This window comes from Sinocyclocheilus rhinocerous, unplaced genomic scaffold (genome assembly GCF_001515625.1).
Source record: "Sinocyclocheilus rhinocerous isolate Xijiao unplaced genomic scaffold, SAMN03320098_v1.1 scaffold178, whole genome shotgun sequence".
NCBI lineage: Eukaryota > Metazoa > Chordata > Actinopteri > Cypriniformes > Cyprinidae > Sinocyclocheilus > Sinocyclocheilus rhinocerous.
In genome coordinates, this window is record NW_015653463.1 from 466,887 (window position 1) to 484,830 (window position 17,944).

The 17,944-nt window shown below is 45.5% G+C and overlaps 2 protein-coding genes across 4 annotated transcripts in view; both read right to left on the reverse strand.

The window, feature by feature from the left end:
* The window catches only part of LOC107715861 (sodium-coupled neutral amino acid transporter 9-like), a 16,017-nt gene extending 15,260 nt beyond the window's left edge, over window positions 1-757 (reverse strand). The window contains exon 1 of one of the 2 annotated variants that reach the window (XM_016522085.1): window positions 546-636. The gene's annotated coding sequence lies outside the window, so the exon portion shown is untranslated. The other variant, XM_016522084.1, reaches the window with a different exon arrangement.
* A 2,425-nt stretch (window positions 758-3,182) lies between these two features.
* Window positions 3,183-17,944, reverse strand: part of LOC107715859 (probable ATP-dependent RNA helicase DDX4) — a 24,094-nt gene continuing 9,332 nt past the window's right edge. For both annotated transcript variants that reach the window (XM_016522076.1, XM_016522075.1), the window contains 19 exons: window positions 17,270-17,326; window positions 16,680-16,706; window positions 16,508-16,594; window positions 16,232-16,270; window positions 16,128-16,154; window positions 15,987-16,049; window positions 15,736-15,780; window positions 15,607-15,642; window positions 15,470-15,514; window positions 15,215-15,357; window positions 14,560-14,712; window positions 14,279-14,433; window positions 13,561-13,690; window positions 13,301-13,467; window positions 12,517-12,662; window positions 4,632-4,731; window positions 4,219-4,489; window positions 3,750-3,857; window positions 3,183-3,288 (listed from right to left, as the gene is read on the reverse strand). In XM_016522076.1, coding sequence (XP_016377562.1) covers window positions 3,205-3,288; window positions 3,750-3,857; window positions 4,219-4,489; window positions 4,632-4,731; window positions 12,517-12,662; window positions 13,301-13,467; window positions 13,561-13,690; window positions 14,279-14,433; window positions 14,560-14,712; window positions 15,215-15,357; window positions 15,470-15,514; window positions 15,607-15,642; window positions 15,736-15,780; window positions 15,987-16,049; window positions 16,128-16,154; window positions 16,232-16,270; window positions 16,508-16,594; window positions 16,680-16,706; window positions 17,270-17,326 — 1,883 coding nt within the window. In that variant the 3' untranslated portion in view covers window positions 3,183-3,204. The remainder of the gene's footprint in view (window positions 3,289-3,749; window positions 3,858-4,218; window positions 4,490-4,631; window positions 4,732-12,516; window positions 12,663-13,300; window positions 13,468-13,560; window positions 13,691-14,278; window positions 14,434-14,559; window positions 14,713-15,214; window positions 15,358-15,469; window positions 15,515-15,606; window positions 15,643-15,735; window positions 15,781-15,986; window positions 16,050-16,127; window positions 16,155-16,231; window positions 16,271-16,507; window positions 16,595-16,679; window positions 16,707-17,269; window positions 17,327-17,944) is intronic.

Below are 17,944 nucleotides of genomic sequence, written 5' to 3' on the forward strand. Positions count from 1 at the left end.
CCATTGCAATGAACACCATTTTCAGCAGGAGCAGGCAAAGCCATTCAGAAACAGAAAATCTAATCAACACTTTGATTAAATCTGATTAAGAGGGGAAATTAGTTAAAGTAGATTACCTTTCCTGTTGTTTGGATTCTTAACAAAACGCGTTTTGTGAACAGAGCAATAAGCAATCACTGTTTGAAAAGACCAGATAAGCTGAAGCTCTGCTGTTTGAAGGCACTTCTGAAAGTCAGGTGTCATTATATGAGCCCTGCATCTGCTATGAACAACACTCCTTCATATGCAGTGTGTCAATAACAACATGTCTGTTCTCTAGAGGACACGAACACCTGCAGTTTATATGCAATACACATGATGCCATAAACACAGGTGAAATCATGCAAGACTGTGAATCGTTTTAAAGTATTCATTTAGACTATAACGAAATAAACGAAAGAACCAGAACACGTACTTCAAGCGATCAATACTAAATACACTAAATCAACTCAAAAGCCCTTACATTAGCTCAATTTGGGTCATAAACAAAAGTGTAGAGTTAGTACCTTTATGTTTTTATCTGCACAGGTAGCCATAAGCATCACATTGAGATTTCGTGTCGCTTTAGTATTTAGATGAAAGCTCATAAACAGGCAGCTTGAATTATAAACTTACCAAAGCAAACAAAACCCGACAATCTGCTGAGACAAATGTTTTGAAAAGGAAACTCAGTATTTAAACGGCACGTGCTTTTCAAATGTCGCATGGGATTAGTAGTGCAGATGTCACCGCTACACAACGCACGAGGAACGCGAGGACGCCTTCAAACAACTACATTACCCATAATTCCAGAGCGGGCGAACAGACCGTTATGAACAAACGCGGGAAAAATTAAACCGAAAACTAACATTTATCGAATTAAAATGTTTATTGTACGCATTTTAATCTTGGTGTAATTTAGTGTTGTTGCATTGTGATTATAGAGTTCATTTTAACGGCAGACAGAGGTTCTTAACCAGGGGAGCTCAGCAAACTTATAAGGCTCAGGATAATTTAAATAAAGACAAACATTTTTTTTTTTTTAAACACAACCAAAGAAACACCTCCAGCATATTCATTTGCTAGACATGACTGGAACTCCAAACAGGACTGGCTTTTTATGGTCAGATGAAACTAAAAAAAATGAGCTTTTTAACCGCAAACACGCAAGATGGGTTTCGCACGTGTACAATGAAATATACTGCAGTGTTTAATGTTGTGGGCCGATTTTTCTGCCAGATCCTGGATACCTTAATACTAAAATTACCTTACCTTAAATATTAAATACCTATCTTCCAACAGGACGATGAGCCGAAACAACCATCAACATCAAAACAAATGTCACTGAACACAAAATGAAGCTTCTGCCCTGGCCATCCCTGACCTCTGACCTGAACCCTGTAGAGAATGAGTGAACTGAAGAGAAGCACCAGCATGCAGCTGGACATCTGAAGGGTCTGGAGTGATTCTGGACGAAGGAATGCTCTCTGACCTCTTCAGATGTTCTCCAAACTCATCCAGCATTATCCAGGTGCATCTCATATCATGGAAAAGTTCTTTATTTTTTGTAATTTAATAAAAAAATTTAAAAAAAGCAAACTTTCTTATATTCTAGATTAATTGCATACAAACTGAAATATTTCTAGTTTTTTTTTTTGTATGGTTACGACTTGCAGCTTAGGAAAATAAAAAATTCATTATCTCATATTTTCTCAAAGATCCATCAAAAAAAGATTGACGAAACAGAAATGTTCAATATCTCCAAAGTAGGTTTCATTCTGCACTCAATACTTGGTTGGGGCTCCTTTTGCATGAATTACTGCTTCAGTGCGGCGTGGAGACGATCAGCCTGTGGCTCGGCTGAGGCGTTAGTGAAGCCTTCAGCTCGTCTGGATTGTTGGATCCATTGTTGGATTGTTTCTCATCTTTCTCTTGAAAATATCCCATAGATTCTCCAGTCTATGGGCTTCAGGTCAGGCATGTTGGCTGGCCAATCAAGCAGTAATATATAATGGTCAGCAAAGCACTTGGAAGTGGTTTTGGCACTTGAACTGTATGAATATATAGCAGTATTAATGAAAACGTCTATATTTATGCATACATAACGGACCAGACTAACACTTGCCACTTCTAACCAGATGCTATGGTTAAAAGTTACGGTGTGAGATCTTATTTTTTTCACAGCTCCATTAAAATGCAGAAGTGAACATGTACAGATTCCACATTTGTGACAACCCCAAACAGAGATTATCATTAAAGGAGATACAGCAGCAACCTCCTACTCAGTAAAGGCATATCACTCAATTGCTTTGTGTTTTACAGTTACGAACACCATAGAATTGCTCAAATTTACAAATACAACAAACTTTACTAAATAAAACTGTAGCTATACTCAAAGATTCTTTGGTAAAGACAAAGCTTCTTATTTACAGCCCAATATATGACTCAAATGATACATTTCTTTTCATTTGTTTTTGCCGTTCATGATTAAGAGATGTGGCGTGTTTTTTCCCCTCCACTCTTCAGCTATTCCTCGTTAATTTCTACACAACTAAATATTTTAGAGCTTGACATATTTAGGAAAAAAGACTGAGGTTTAGAAATCAACGCTTAAAATCAAACTAGTCATTTTTGAGAAATCAAATGTCAACTTCCATCTTTATTTTTAGCCATTTTAACAAGTGGAGAAGCACTGCTCTGTGGTACAGCTTAGTCTCGAATGTGAAATTTTTAGCAAGATTCAATTTTTAAAACCAAGTCGTCTGGTAAACAATCGCTTTATTTACCTTCATCTGGCAAGGTGCAAGGTACATTAGCAAAACAAGCTTCTTTACTTGTATACTTAGGCTTTAAGACAAAAATGTCAAGAAAACAACCTACAAACGGTCACATTTAACAACAGAACTGATTGATACGGTACAACTGTAGGAAAGACCTTCAGGTAAAAGCTCACAAAACTCAATACGCTCTTAGCAAAGTGTTAATGGGATCATGCAAAACAAATCCACTAATCCAGTTGTGCTCTTCAATCAAAACAAGTGACAGAAAATCAGATCATTAATTCAAACCAAACCGCTAAAAAGGTATCATGTCTTGATTAATATTGTCCTTCAGATCAAACCTACAGTTTTCAGAATGTGACTTTTTTTTTTTTTTTTTTTAACAGAACGTAAGGTGTTAGAGTAGTTACTCCCATTCCTCATCATCTGCAGCCGCAGCTGGGCTTGGGGCGGATGCTTGAGGCGGCTCATCCATCTTGAAGGACCCTCCCTAAAAACAAAAACCATTAAAAGTTAAATTTTTCACTAACTGTTCCCTCCTGGTGGAATGACCTGCACAACTCAATCCGAGCCGCTGAGTCCTCAGCCATCTTCAAGAAACGACTAAAAACACATCTGTTCCACCTTTATTTGACCCTCTAACTGTAGCACTTTCTATTATACCGTGGACAAGAAACATGTCAGACTACATGTTGCTTCCCGACCATTCGTCGCGTGCAGTCTTTAACGACGCGCGTGATGTCATCGAGAAGGCGGAACTAGCGATAACTGAGACTCATTATAGCACTTGCAGTTTTGTTGATTTTGATTGCTTCTATTGTCCTCATTTGTAAATCGTTTTGGATAAAAGCGTCTGCTAAATGACTAAATGTAAAAGACATGCATCAAATGACTACAAATCGAGTTCAAAACGGGAGTTCAGGCAGCCACATGAGAAGTGATGAGCCGTACCTTCCGAGTGTCTGTAGACGCAAACACTTTTCCACGTGGGTTGAAGCCTGTTGTTCCATGAGCACTGAAAGCAATTTCCTCCAGCCATTTGGGAACTTCCTGTTGGGCCTGTGAGATAGAGGTTTACGAAGTTATATTGATATTTGTGTGTACCGTATACAGTTGATTGCCTAGGTTTACATTCCAACACAGAATATGCAACATTTATCATTAAAATATTCCATTAGTTTCCAAGCACATAAAACATGGTAAACCAATGTTTTTTGATGAGCATCAAGAAAGCACATATTTGAGCGTTGACCGTATTTGATGTGCTGCTTTAGCAATGATCAATAATTATGTGTATTAGAGCCTAATTTAAATCTGTTGTTCATATAAAGTGATTTTATAGGCACAATATGAACATTTCACAACTAAAGAGTGTGAAAACACTGCTAAGTATCTTGGATGCGATATGAAAAGTACAAACCCCCGACAGAACTTTGACCAGAGAGCGAGCTAATGGAGTGTCAGACTCTGGGTTAAAAAAGGACACGGCCCGACCGATGTTTCCACACCGTCCGGTTCTTCCGATGCGATGGACGTATTCATCGATGCTGCTGGGCAGGTCGAAATTCACAACGTGCTGGACCTGTTCAATGTCCAAGCCTCTGGCAGCGACAGACGTGGCCACCAGCACCGGACACTGGCCTGTGCGAAAATCACTGAGAGCCTTCTCTCGCTCTCGCTGCTCCCGATCACTATTCGGAAAAGAAACAAAATTCAATTAAAAGCTTTGGTCAGAGAGGATCTGTAATAACATGCATCTACAACTGACTTGTTTTATTCAACACATTATATCAGCACGTTATTGGAGAGAAAGGGACAGGAAAAAAAAAATACCCATGGATGCTTGTAGTAGAGAGCTTCTCCTGACAGAGAAATGTTGCAATGAAATCAGCACTTCTTTTGGTTTCAACAAAGACCATCGTGCGTTCATTCCCTGTAATTGCAAACAAAGCGCCATAAAATTTATCTGTTTGCTCAGGATATGAACATCGAAGTTGATGTCAACATTAAACTCTTTACAACCCATTTACATTTTACATGTATAAAACTGATGCAAAACTGGATTTCAACAAAAATAACTGAATAAACATGAATCAGTTTCACATAATTGGCTACAGGAGACAACCGGTACCAAACTATTGGAAAATCAGTACCAAACTATATGTACTGCATTACATACAGTACAGTAGTAGCCTAAAGCAGTTAAATTTATACTTTTAAAACTGATTCTCAACCCTACAAAAGATACACATTACAGTGGAAAACTGTCAGTATAAACCTCTTACTGCTACATTTGATTAAATCTGTTACAAGTGTGTGAACATTCTTAAAAGGGTCATGAACTGAGAAACCAAAATTCTCCTGATCGTTTGACATAAGAGGACATTGTTCTATAAAAACATCCTTTAAGTTTCAGAACTCAAAACTTTCTTGTTAGTCTGAAAACAGTTTATATTGAAGGTAGTCTGACAAAACAACAGCTTGTGGAATGTTCTACTCGATGTAAGTGTGGATAAACACACCGCCTCCGCAGAGGAAGATCAACGCCTGCTTCTACAGCACTGCCCGTTTAGCCCCGCCCACCGATTCTACAGCACTGCTTGTTTAGCCCTGCCCATCGATTCTACAGCACTGCCTGTTTAGCCCCGCCCACCCATTCTACAGCACTGCCCGTTTAGCCCCGCCCCCCCAGATTCTACAGCACTGCCCGTTTAGCCCCGCCCCCCCAGATTCTACAGCACTGCCCGTTTAGCCCCGCCCCCCCAGATTCTACAGCACTGCCCGTTTAGCCCCGCCCCCCCAGATTCTACAGCACTGCCCGTTTAGCCCCGCCCCCCCAGATTCTACAGCACTGCCCGTTTAGCCCCGCCCCCCCAGATTCTACAGCACTGCCCGTTTAGCCCCGCCCCCCCAGATTCTACAGCACTGCCCGTTTAGCCCCGCCCCCCCAGATTCTACAGCACTGCCCGTTTAGCCCCGCCCCCCCAGATTCTACAGCACTGCCCGTTTAGCCCCGCCCCCCCAGATTCTACAGCACTGCCCGTTTAGCCCCGCCCCCCCAGATTCTACAGCACTGCCCGTTTAGCCCCGCCCCCCCAGATTCTACAGCACTGCCCGTTTAGCCCCGCCCCCCCAGATTCTACAGCACTGCCCGTTTAGCCCCGCCCCCCCAGATTCTACAGCACTGCCCGTTTAGCCCCGCCCCCCCAGATTCTACAGCACTGCCCGTTTAGCCCCGCCCCCCCAGATTCTACAGCACTGCCCGTTTAGCCCCGCCCCCCCAGATTCTACAGCACTGCCCGTTTAGCCCCGCCCCCCCAGATTCTACAGCACTGCCCGTTTAGCCCCGCCCCCCCAGATTCTACAGCACTGCCCGTTTAGCCCCGCCCCCCCAGATTCTACAGCACTGCCCGTTTAGCCCCGCCCCCCCAGATTCTACAGCACTGCCCGTTTAGCCCCGCCCCCCCAGATTCTACAGCACTGCCCGTTTAGCCCCGCCCCCCCAGATTCTACAGCACTGCCCGTTTAGCCCCGCCCCCCCAGATTCTACAGCACTGCCCGTTTAGCCCCGCCCCCCCAGATTCTACAGCACTGCCCGTTTAGCCCCGCCCCCCCAGATTCTACAGCACTGCCCGTTTAGCCCCGCCCCCCCAGATTCTACAGCACTGCCCGTTTAGCCCCGCCCCCCCAGATTCTACAGCACTGCCCGTTTAGCCCCGCCCCCCCAGATTCTACAGCACTGCCCGTTTAGCCCCGCCCCCCCAGATTCTACAGCACTGCCCGTTTAGCCCCGCCCCCCCAGATTCTACAGCACTGCCCGTTTAGCCCCGCCCCCCCAGATTCTACAGCACTGCCCGTTTAGCCCCGCCCCCCCAGATTCTACAGCACTGCCCGTTTAGCCCCGCCCCCCCAGATTCTACAGCACTGCCCGTTTAGCCCCGCCCCCCCAGATTCTACAGCACTGCCCGTTTAGCCCCGCCCCCCCAGATTCTACAGCACTGCCCGTTTAGCCCCGCCCCCCCAGATTCTACAGCACTGCCCGTTTAGCCCCGCCCCCCCAGATTCTACAGCACTGCCCGTTTAGCCCCGCCCCCCCAGATTCTACAGCACTGCCCGTTTAGCCCCGCCCCCCCAGATTCTACAGCACTGCCCGTTTAGCCCCGCCCCCCCAGATTCTACAGCACTGCCCGTTTAGCCCCGCCCCCCCAGATTCTACAGCACTGCCCGTTTAGCCCCGCCCCCCCAGATTCTACAGCACTGCCCGTTTAGCCCCGCCCCCCCAGATTCTACAGCACTGCCCGTTTAGCCCCGCCCCCCCAGATTCTACAGCACTGCCCGTTTAGCCCCGCCCCCCCAGATTCTACAGCACTGCCCGTTTAGCCCCGCCCCCCCAGATTCTACAGCACTGCCCGTTTAGCCCCGCCCCCCCAGATTCTACAGCACTGCCCGTTTAGCCCCGCCCCCCCAGATTCTACAGCACTGCCCGTTTAGCCCCGCCCCCCCAGATTCTACAGCACTGCCCGTTTAGCCCCGCCCCCCCAGATTCTACAGCACTGCCCGTTTAGCCCCGCCCCCCCAGATTCTACAGCACTGCCCGTTTAGCCCCGCCCCCCCAGATTCTACAGCACTGCCCGTTTAGCCCCGCCCCCCCAGATTCTACAGCACTGCCCGTTTAGCCCCGCCCCCCCAGATTCTACAGCACTGCCCGTTTAGCCCCGCCCCCCCAGATTCTACAGCACTGCCCGTTTAGCCCCGCCCCCCCAGATTCTACAGCACTGCCCGTTTAGCCCCGCCCCCCCAGATTCTACAGCACTGCCCGTTTAGCCCCGCCCCCCCAGATTCTACAGCACTGCCCGTTTAGCCCCGCCCCCCCAGATTCTACAGCACTGCCCGTTTAGCCCCGCCCCCCCAGATTCTACAGCACTGCCCGTTTAGCCCCGCCCCCCCAGATTCTACAGCACTGCCCGTTTAGCCCCGCCCCCCCAGATTCTACAGCACTGCCCGTTTAGCCCCGCCCCCCCAGATTCTACAGCACTGCCCGTTTAGCCCCGCCCCCCCAGATTCTACAGCACTGCCCGTTTAGCCCCGCCCCCCCAGATTCTACAGCACTGCCCGTTTAGCCCCGCCCCCCCAGATTCTACAGCACTGCCCGTTTAGCCCCGCCCCCCCAGATTCTACAGCACTGCCCGTTTAGCCCCGCCCCCCCAGATTCTACAGCACTGCCCGTTTAGCCCCGCCCCCCCAGATTCTACAGCACTGCCCGTTTAGCCCCGCCCCCCCAGATTCTACAGCACTGCCCGTTTAGCCCCGCCCCCCCAGATTCTACAGCACTGCCCGTTTAGCCCCGCCCCCCCAGATTCTACAGCACTGCCCGTTTAGCCCCGCCCCCCCAGATTCTACAGCACTGCCCGTTTAGCCCCGCCCCCCCAGATTCTACAGCACTGCCCGTTTAGCCCCGCCCCCCCAGATTCTACAGCACTGCCCGTTTAGCCCCGCCCCCCCAGATTCTACAGCACTGCCCGTTTAGCCCCGCCCCCCCAGATTCTACAGCACTGCCCGTTTAGCCCCGCCCCCCCAGATTCTACAGCACTGCCCGTTTAGCCCCGCCCCCCCAGATTCTACAGCACTGCCCGTTTAGCCCCGCCCCCCCAGATTCTACAGCACTGCCCGTTTAGCCCCGCCCCCCCAGATTCTACAGCACTGCCCGTTTAGCCCCGCCCCCCCAGATTCTACAGCACTGCCCGTTTAGCCCCGCCCCCCCAGATTCTACAGCACTGCCCGTTTAGCCCCGCCCCCCCAGATTCTACAGCACTGCCCGTTTAGCCCCGCCCCCCCAGATTCTACAGCACTGCCCGTTTAGCCCCGCCCCCCCAGATTCTACAGCACTGCCCGTTTAGCCCCGCCCCCCCAGATTCTACAGCACTGCCCGTTTAGCCCCGCCCCCCCAGATTCTACAGCACTGCCCGTTTAGCCCCGCCCCCCCAGATTCTACAGCACTGCCCGTTTAGCCCCGCCCCCCCAGATTCTACAGCACTGCCCGTTTAGCCCCGCCCCCCCAGATTCTACAGCACTGCCCGTTTAGCCCCGCCCCCCCAGATTCTACAGCACTGCCCGTTTAGCCCCGCCCCCCCAGATTCTACAGCACTGCCCGTTTAGCCCCGCCCCCCCAGATTCTACAGCACTGCCCGTTTAGCCCCGCCCCCCCAGATTCTACAGCACTGCCCGTTTAGCCCCGCCCCCCCAGATTCTACAGCACTGCCCGTTTAGCCCCGCCCCCCCAGATTCTACAGCACTGCCCGTTTAGCCCCGCCCCCCCAGATTCTACAGCACTGCCCGTTTAGCCCCGCCCCCCCAGATTCTACAGCACTGCCCGTTTAGCCCCGCCCCCCCAGATTCTACAGCACTGCCCGTTTAGCCCCGCCCCCCCAGATTCTACAGCACTGCCCGTTTAGCCCCGCCCCCCCAGATTCTACAGCACTGCCCGTTTAGCCCCGCCCCCCCAGATTCTACAGCACTGCCCGTTTAGCCCCGCCCCCCCAGATTCTACAGCACTGCCCGTTTAGCCCCGCCCCCCCAGATTCTACAGCACTGCCCGTTTAGCCCCGCCCCCCCAGATTCTACAGCACTGCCCGTTTAGCCCCGCCCCCCCAGATTCTACAGCACTGCCCGTTTAGCCCCGCCCCCCCAGATTCTACAGCACTGCCCGTTTAGCCCCGCCCCCCCAGATTCTACAGCACTGCCCGTTTAGCCCCGCCCCCCCAGATTCTACAGCACTGCCCGTTTAGCCCCGCCCCCCCAGATTCTACAGCACTGCCCGTTTAGCCCCGCCCCCCCAGATTCTACAGCACTGCCCGTTTAGCCCCGCCCCCCCAGATTCTACAGCACTGCCCGTTTAGCCCCGCCCCCCCAGATTCTACAGCACTGCCCGTTTAGCCCCGCCCCCCCAGATTCTACAGCACTGCCCGTTTAGCCCCGCCCCCCCAGATTCTACAGCACTGCCCGTTTAGCCCCGCCCCCCCAGATTCTACAGCACTGCCCGTTTAGCCCCGCCCCCCCAGATTCTACAGCACTGCCCGTTTAGCCCCGCCCCCCCAGATTCTACAGCACTGCCCGTTTAGCCCCGCCCCCCCAGATTCTACAGCACTGCCCGTTTAGCCCCGCCCCCCCAGATTCTACAGCACTGCCCGTTTAGCCCCGCCCCCCCAGATTCTACAGCACTGCCCGTTTAGCCCCGCCCCCCCAGATTCTACAGCACTGCCCGTTTAGCCCCGCCCCCCCAGATTCTACAGCACTGCCCGTTTAGCCCCGCCCCCCCAGATTCTACAGCACTGCCCGTTTAGCCCCGCCCCCCCAGATTCTACAGCACTGCCCGTTTAGCCCCGCCCACCGATTCTACAGCACTGCTTTTTTTTTTTTGCCCCGCCCACCGATTCTACTGCCTTTTTAGCCCCGCCCACCGATTCTACAGCACTGCTTGTTTAGCCCTGCCCATCGATTCTACAGCACTGCCTGTTAAGCCCCACCCATCGATTCACACGTAGCGTAAATAACGAAAGAGGCAACCGCAGGTCTACTCTGAAACCAAACGATAAAAATGCTCTGAAGACAAGACGCTGTACATTGCCATGCTGTGGAAAAACAGTCTTTATATTGCTTTCCTTCTGATCCTAACATTAGGAAAGGGTGGATGAAGCTTAATTTTAATGAAGTACCAGACCGCGTCAGTAAGAACTCGGTCCTTTGTTCACTTCATTTTACCGTGGATTCGTTTACAAACAAGGCACAATTTGATGCGGGATTTTCAGAAAGATTGAATTTAAAAGACAATGCTGTGTGACGATATTGGATTCAACAGTAATGTCGCAACACACTCAAGTGTGAGTAACTGTAAGTGATCACTATTGCTTTGTCTTATTACAGATCGTTTGATATGAGTATTTATGAATTTTTAACCAAAAATCACAGCAGCGTCCATCTGCAAAGGACGTAGGCTATCAAACATTCACAACTATTAGCCAATCATAGCAGTGGGCGTTTACTTCCGAGTCTACAATCCACCACACCTATTCAAACAGAGCGTTCTGATGAGGGGGGTCAAAAACAGGACAGAAAATAGCCTATTACTTCTAAATTATGTTTATTGATGTAAAAATCTTGATAACATAGGTGCACTTCCAAGAACAGCAAAAAAAAAAAAAAAAAAGGCAGTCCATGACAGGTGCTGGGCGGTATGATTAAAAGTTTATATCATGGTATTTTTCAAAATTATACCGGTTTCACTGTATATGACGGCATTTATTTTTTCTATGCATGACTGGGTGTTAACCACATGTTCTACTGATTGAGAGAGGAAAAACTGCAGTAGATTGACTTAGAATGCCCTATTTTACTGTCATAATGAGTGAACATTGTGGAAAAATTCCACACTAAATAGTGACTAAACAGGACCCATTAATACATGTTAACCAGGAGTCACTCTCATTCATAATCGCGACATAGTCTGATAAAATCAACATGCATACACTAAAGAGCGGCTATGTGGTGGTTTTGGCTATATTAGTGCACTGCATGTAACAAACATGTTTGCGTCTGATTAACAAACTAAAAAAACAAACAAAAAAAAGTGCATAATATTAACAGATGAACTATGCTCATATTTATAATTCCAAACAGTGCTTGGAAACGCTGTTTTGTACTCATTTACTGACGAGTCTGCTGCTGTGCGGCCAGCTGAATGCGCTGCTTCTCTGAACTGCACTGCACAGAACAGACGCGGAGAGAGACGATACTGCGCTGGGAGAGTCAGACCTCGCACTCGCGGGGCAGTACTGGCGACATCTTCCAACTGAACGATAGCTAAGGTTTTATCCAGAAAAAGGTCGCTAGGTATGTCAGTATGTATATTAGGGATGTAACGGTATGAAAATTTCATATCACGATTATAGTGACCAAAGTTATCACGGTTATCAATATTATCACGGTTTTGTTCAAATTAGATGAAAACGATCAAAAAGAACTGATACACACACTGTTTTCAAAAGTGCGATAAATCAAACACGGTTTTGATGATAATTAAATTTTAAACGGTAATACTAACCGTCAGGGCATGTTATCGTGATTTATCGTGAAACCGGTAATCGTTCCATCCCTAATGTATATTCTATGGAAAAAGCCTCTAAAAGGTCTGAAAGTTGCTAAATCTAGTGCTAAAGTCGCGCTCGTGTGTGTGAGACGCGGGAGCTGATGGCAGGGGGCGGTGGATATTTGTGGCGGTCAATGTGGATATTGTGGATGAGTTCTTCTGTGTCATCACGTTCTATTAGTTCTACAGCTTCAGTTTCGGAACTTTCACGCTTAGTAACACATACAGCTGTTCCCTCACCACAGTGCAACAGTGAAAAGAGACCCCTTTCAAACAGTGTCGCGTTCCGAATGTTGTTTAAACATGTTGCAGTATTTTAAAAATTAATATAAGAAAAATAAACACCGGTATTCGGTATGAACCGGTATACCGCCCAGCACTATTCATGACCCCTTTAAAGGTTTCTGTGAACTAATTTAATGACTTGAATATCCGTCAGTTTCTCACAAGGTTATCAAATGGCTTTTGAAATGACTTTTAAAAGCAACATGTTTATGCTTCAATAAGTAAATTGCATATGGATTTTCAGTAAGCCCTCAATGTAAAATAATCAGAGGTGTATGCATGTGAATGTACCTGTAGATCTGAGCAGTTCAAGCAGCTGGTCTCTCTTGGAGTACTGGTCCACCTGAACGATAGTTTGCTCCACATCACTGCATGCTCCACCAACCACACCAACAGCAAGGAAAATGTAGTCCACTTTCAAAAAATCTGCAGCCATCCTATCATACAACACATGACGCATCGATCATTCCTACTGAAGCATCACTCTCACGGAATAAGAGATGTGCAAAACATTTTCAAAATCATCTAGTTGTGTGGATGACTATTTGATCCGTTTAAAGCCCTGTGTAATTAATCTGGTTTTAGATTTATTTGACCCCAGTCAGACAAGTTTTTAAGGGGGTGTTTACATTACTCACTCTTGTAGCTAGATGAGTGCAACGAAACAGAAGCACACCGTCTCCGAGCCATTTTTGAGCTCTCAGAACTAGTTTGGACGTACTATGATGGTTTTTGTTCTTTTTGAAACTTTGTAACCTTTTACACTATTTTCAAAAAGCAGCTTGAACATTTAACATCTTTTGTGCTCCAAAGAACAGACAGGTTTGGAACAATCAGTTTCTGGAAGAATAATTCTTTAAAGGAAATTCACACCGCACCGACAGACGCAGACCAACCACTTTTTCACACATTCCAAGAGAAAACAAACACAGATTCAACATGCTCAATCAGCAAAAACAAGTGCCGACAAATGGCAACAGACACAGACAAGGGTAACACCAATCAGACAAAACCTGACGAATGTGTCTTTGTCGGCACAACGTGAATTGGCCTTTAAAGCGTGTCAGAGTCAGACCTTTGAATATCTTCAGGGTAGGTGGCACTGAACATGAGGGTTTGTCGATCCTCTTTTGAAGGCATGCCTGGAGATCCCACCAGCTTACGCATATCTGGCTCGAAGCCCATGTCCAACATTCTGTCTGCTTCATCCAGAACCAAATACCGCAGCTTACTCAGGCCAACCTGACAAATAAAAGTAAAACACCACCACATAGCCACCTTATATATTCTATCATTTATGAAATACTTTAGCACATTAGGGGGGGAAAACATTACCTTTCCACGACCAATGATGTCAAGCAATCGTCCTGGGGTCCCACACAAAATATTGCAGCCCTTTAACACCTCTCGAATAGTGTATCCAGTATTTATACCTCCATAAACCACCACAGGACGCACACAGGTCCTACACAAGATTCAAAACCACATTTTATATTGCCATAATTTTTAACCTGGAAGCTACAAGCGATATAGAATAAATGAGGGACCTCATACGAGTCCATAGTATGGACTAAGCTAATAAGGAGTTATGAATCGGAATCATGTATTGTAGAAAGAGCAATATAAATAAAGGAGGTGACTCATAAAATCTGTATCAATACCCAGCCCTACTGTGCATAATGTACTGTAGCAAAAATTCAAAAGGCAATTGCAGATTTACTTATTTTTCCTAGTGATTTTAAGTGGGATTCATGTCGTTATGGCCAGAAGCATTTAGGCAAAGGCTATGAGATGGTTTAGTGCAACACATGAGAAAACAATGTCTTGTATGTCAAAAGTTTGTTACTATCTGCATGTCTTTTGTTGCATAAAACTCTGCTTAAATTTTTCTGTTTTCATATATACGGTTTAAATTATGAATTATTCCAAACGAAGTCTAATTAAAAAATTACTTTAAGTCAGTGTTTCCAGAATGTTTGGTTTCAGCCAAGAAATGTATAAATTTAAACAGTACATAAACGTATAAAATCGCTGTAAATTCTAAAATGTGTACCCATATGCAAACTTCCTGGCCTCAAGATAGATCTGATTGATGAGCTCTCTGGTGGGGGCCACGATTATGGCCTCAGGCTCCTGCACCTCACTGAACTTGCTGGCTGCCACTCCATCAGCCATCAGCCGCTGTAGGATGGGCAGCAGGAAGGCCGCCTGAGTGATGGCACAGAGCAAGCAAACAGTCAATTATATAAGTAATTACCATCACTGATAAAAACCACACCAGAATCACAAATTGGCATTTAATAAGAACAGCATGTCATAGAGGGTTGTTCTTGCCGTTTTTCCTGATCCGGTCTGGGCACAAGCCATCAGATCTCGTCCAGCAGAAATAATGGGAATTCCATGTTTCTGGACAGGAGTAGGCTTCACATATCCAGACTTCGTTACATTCTTTCTCAGTGATTCACAAAGTCCTGCTTCATCAAAAGTCTGTAAGAGAGAGCGAGCACATGAGGGACATTTTATTTTGAGGTACTGTGTTGAATTTGTAGCCATTTTACCCTATTTTCATAGCTTCTGACCATGCTATGTAAACAAAACAGCTCGTGGAAATGAGCCTGTGTGTAGACACAATGAAGAATATATTTTTTTCTATCAATGTCTTGTCAAATCTGAGCAACCGAGATCATTCACAAACACACAGGCATCATTTAGATGTGTTCCAGATTGACACTTTAACCGATGCACTCCTTTTTAAATGATGCATCTCTTCTAGGGATGTCAATTTTCGATCATTTCCATGATCGATCGTCGTTTAAATTAACGATCAATTAATCGATTAATCGTTAATACGAATTCTTATCGTGTGGAGAAATTTTACCGGTATATCGCAAACGATAAGATATCGCCCATCCCTACGATTTAGTACATACAAATCGCACTGATACTACAACTTCTAATAGATTACAAAATATATGCACTAATAACTTACCATAATGGCCTTTGGAGGATTGCTGCCACTCACATCCACAAGGATGTCATCATATTTGTCAAAATTAATGCCTGTGGCATAATGGGAAAATATGGAACTCTCCTCTTCTGGAGGGGGAGGCGGCACATAGACAACCTTGGGTCCTACAAGAAAGAGAAACACAAGGTTAGTTTATTCTGGATATAAAACAAGTCAACTATAATACTATCCTGCACTGACTAAAGCAATGACTTGCATTGAAGGAAAATTACCCACCTGCATTTTCACCTGCTTCTTGATCTGGCTTGTCTGCGGTTGAGGCTGGACAATTAGGGAAAAAAACAAGAAAACTAAGCAAATAAAAAAAAAGCATAGTTTATTACTTACTAGTTACTATAAATGCAGTAAATTACCCTTGGGAAACACTTCCTCATTCCGGCCTCTGAAACCTACACCGTCATTGAAGAGAGTTCAATTGAACCCATAAGATAAATTACTAACAACTAACAAAAAAACAAAAAACATGAATATTAAAATGTCACCTCCTCTTCCAAAGCCTCTTTTTCCTGTCTCTTCATCGCCACCACCTTAAAAGCAGGACATAAATATTAAAATGAAATGACATGATTCAGTTGTGATTGGTCAAAGGCAGCTGTGGTCAAACATGTACTATATATAACCTAAACTGTATAATTCACCATTGCCCCAGGCAACTAACTTTCTACATAGCTGTGCTAGATTCACGCCTCATGTCTTCCAGCCACCATCACATCACATTATAACTACAACCAACCATCACGGAAACCACCACGGAAGCCTCCACGACCTCTTCCTCGGCCTTCACCTCCTTTCCAACCTGCAACAAACAGATGGGCTCCATTAAACATCACGAGTCATAAATAAATGTCTATTATTCGGGAAAAAAAGGCATTACCCTCATCTGTGCCATTTTCGTAATTTTCTGGAAGATAAACAACAATGTAAACAAAAACAAAAAAATTATGAAAAATTGTACACGGATGTAAACAAATTCATCACCTCTTCCAAAGCCTCTTCTCCCAGTCTCTTCATTACCACCTTAAAAACAGGCAATGAACATTAAAATAAAACAAGTCATTACACAACTTTACTATGATTGGTCAAAGGCAATGTTGTGTGGTTAAATGCGTGTATAATGAGCACTAAACTACATAATTCACCATTGCTTCAGGCACCCAAGTTCATACATACATAGCAGAAAGAGATGACAAGAAACGTGCTTGGCTATTTTCTCACATAAATTACAATTCAAATTAATTTATTCCAAAAACCAACCATCACGGAAACCACCACGAAAACCACCGCGGAAACCATCTCGGAAACCACCGCGACCTCTTCCTTGGCCTTCACCATCTTTCCAACCTGCAACAAAGAGACGGGGTCCATGAAACAAATAAGAGCGTAAGAGCCAAAAAAACATGTCTTGTTTAAAAAAATTTAACTTTACCCTCATCGTTGCCATTTTCATCAGTTTCTGAAAAATAATCAAGATCATGCAAAAATTCTTATTAAAATGCATACATGCAAGACTGCACAATAACAGTTAAACTGATAACCGTAATTATTTTGCTCAATTTATGTCACAATTATTGTCAGGAATTTCAGTAAGCTATACTGCTTTTTAAATACACCGTCTGATGTTTATTTTGTGCTATAACTAATAGAGTCGCCACCCTGGGTCACATTATCATAAATGTGATGGTCACTTCAAGAAAGTAATCCTTCTCTAACAGCCTTGTAGAAAGGGAATTCATCCGAAACAACCCTTGGTGTGGCGACCCATCCCACAGTGCCCTTCAAGGGCGCAACAATGCCATTCGGAGAGATTTAGTCTCACACTCATGTCTTTTACAGTAAAATGATTTAACCCAGAAAGATTTGGAAGATGCATCAAAACATTGATGTGAAAAAAGCTTTTAAATTACATCAACATTATTTTGGAGACAGCTAGTGTTCTTTGAGTATAATATAAATATTGACTGATAGTCTTAAAACCAGACTTCTGTTGAGGGGAATGAAGGATGAATGTAATATCACCTGATTTAAAGGTATTTCTGAAGCCTCCTCTTCCTCCTCGTGATCCTCCCCTGCCTCCTAAAAACATATCATATAAGCAATGCTGGTCTAACACAATGTACATACGCTTACAGCAGATGCACACAAACAACTTTGGATTCAGATTTACAAAGTTTAAATCTGTAGTTCTTTACGCAACCCTCTGAAAAGACTATTTTAAAAATATGTAGTTCTGCACCTCCCTAATCAGGGCTGCTTTACAGTCAATGGTTCTCATTCATTAATAATTGGTTAAATTATTCATATTTACACGCACATCCAAATTTCTTAAAAACGTTTTGTATCTAAGATGGGTTTCTTAACCTCGTTTTAACGTTAGTGATTTTTTCTTTCGCCTTTCATCACTCAAACAAACATTTTTTTTTCATTAATTTAGAATTAATTTTAGTGAGAAAGTTTTTTTTGTCAATCATAATTTGTTTGTAAACATTCATATGCAGTTTTCACACAAATTTTGCATACAATGTTCTTAGCTAATTGTGCCAAATATTATTTGTAAAGAAATGTGGTTCACATTAGGCTTGCCGCGATAGATGGTGCTGACGGTTATACCGGTGTTAAGCCGCAACACCGGTTGCGTCACTTGCCCACCGCGGCACCGACCCCCACCGTCGTTTTGATTTTTTATAGTAATAA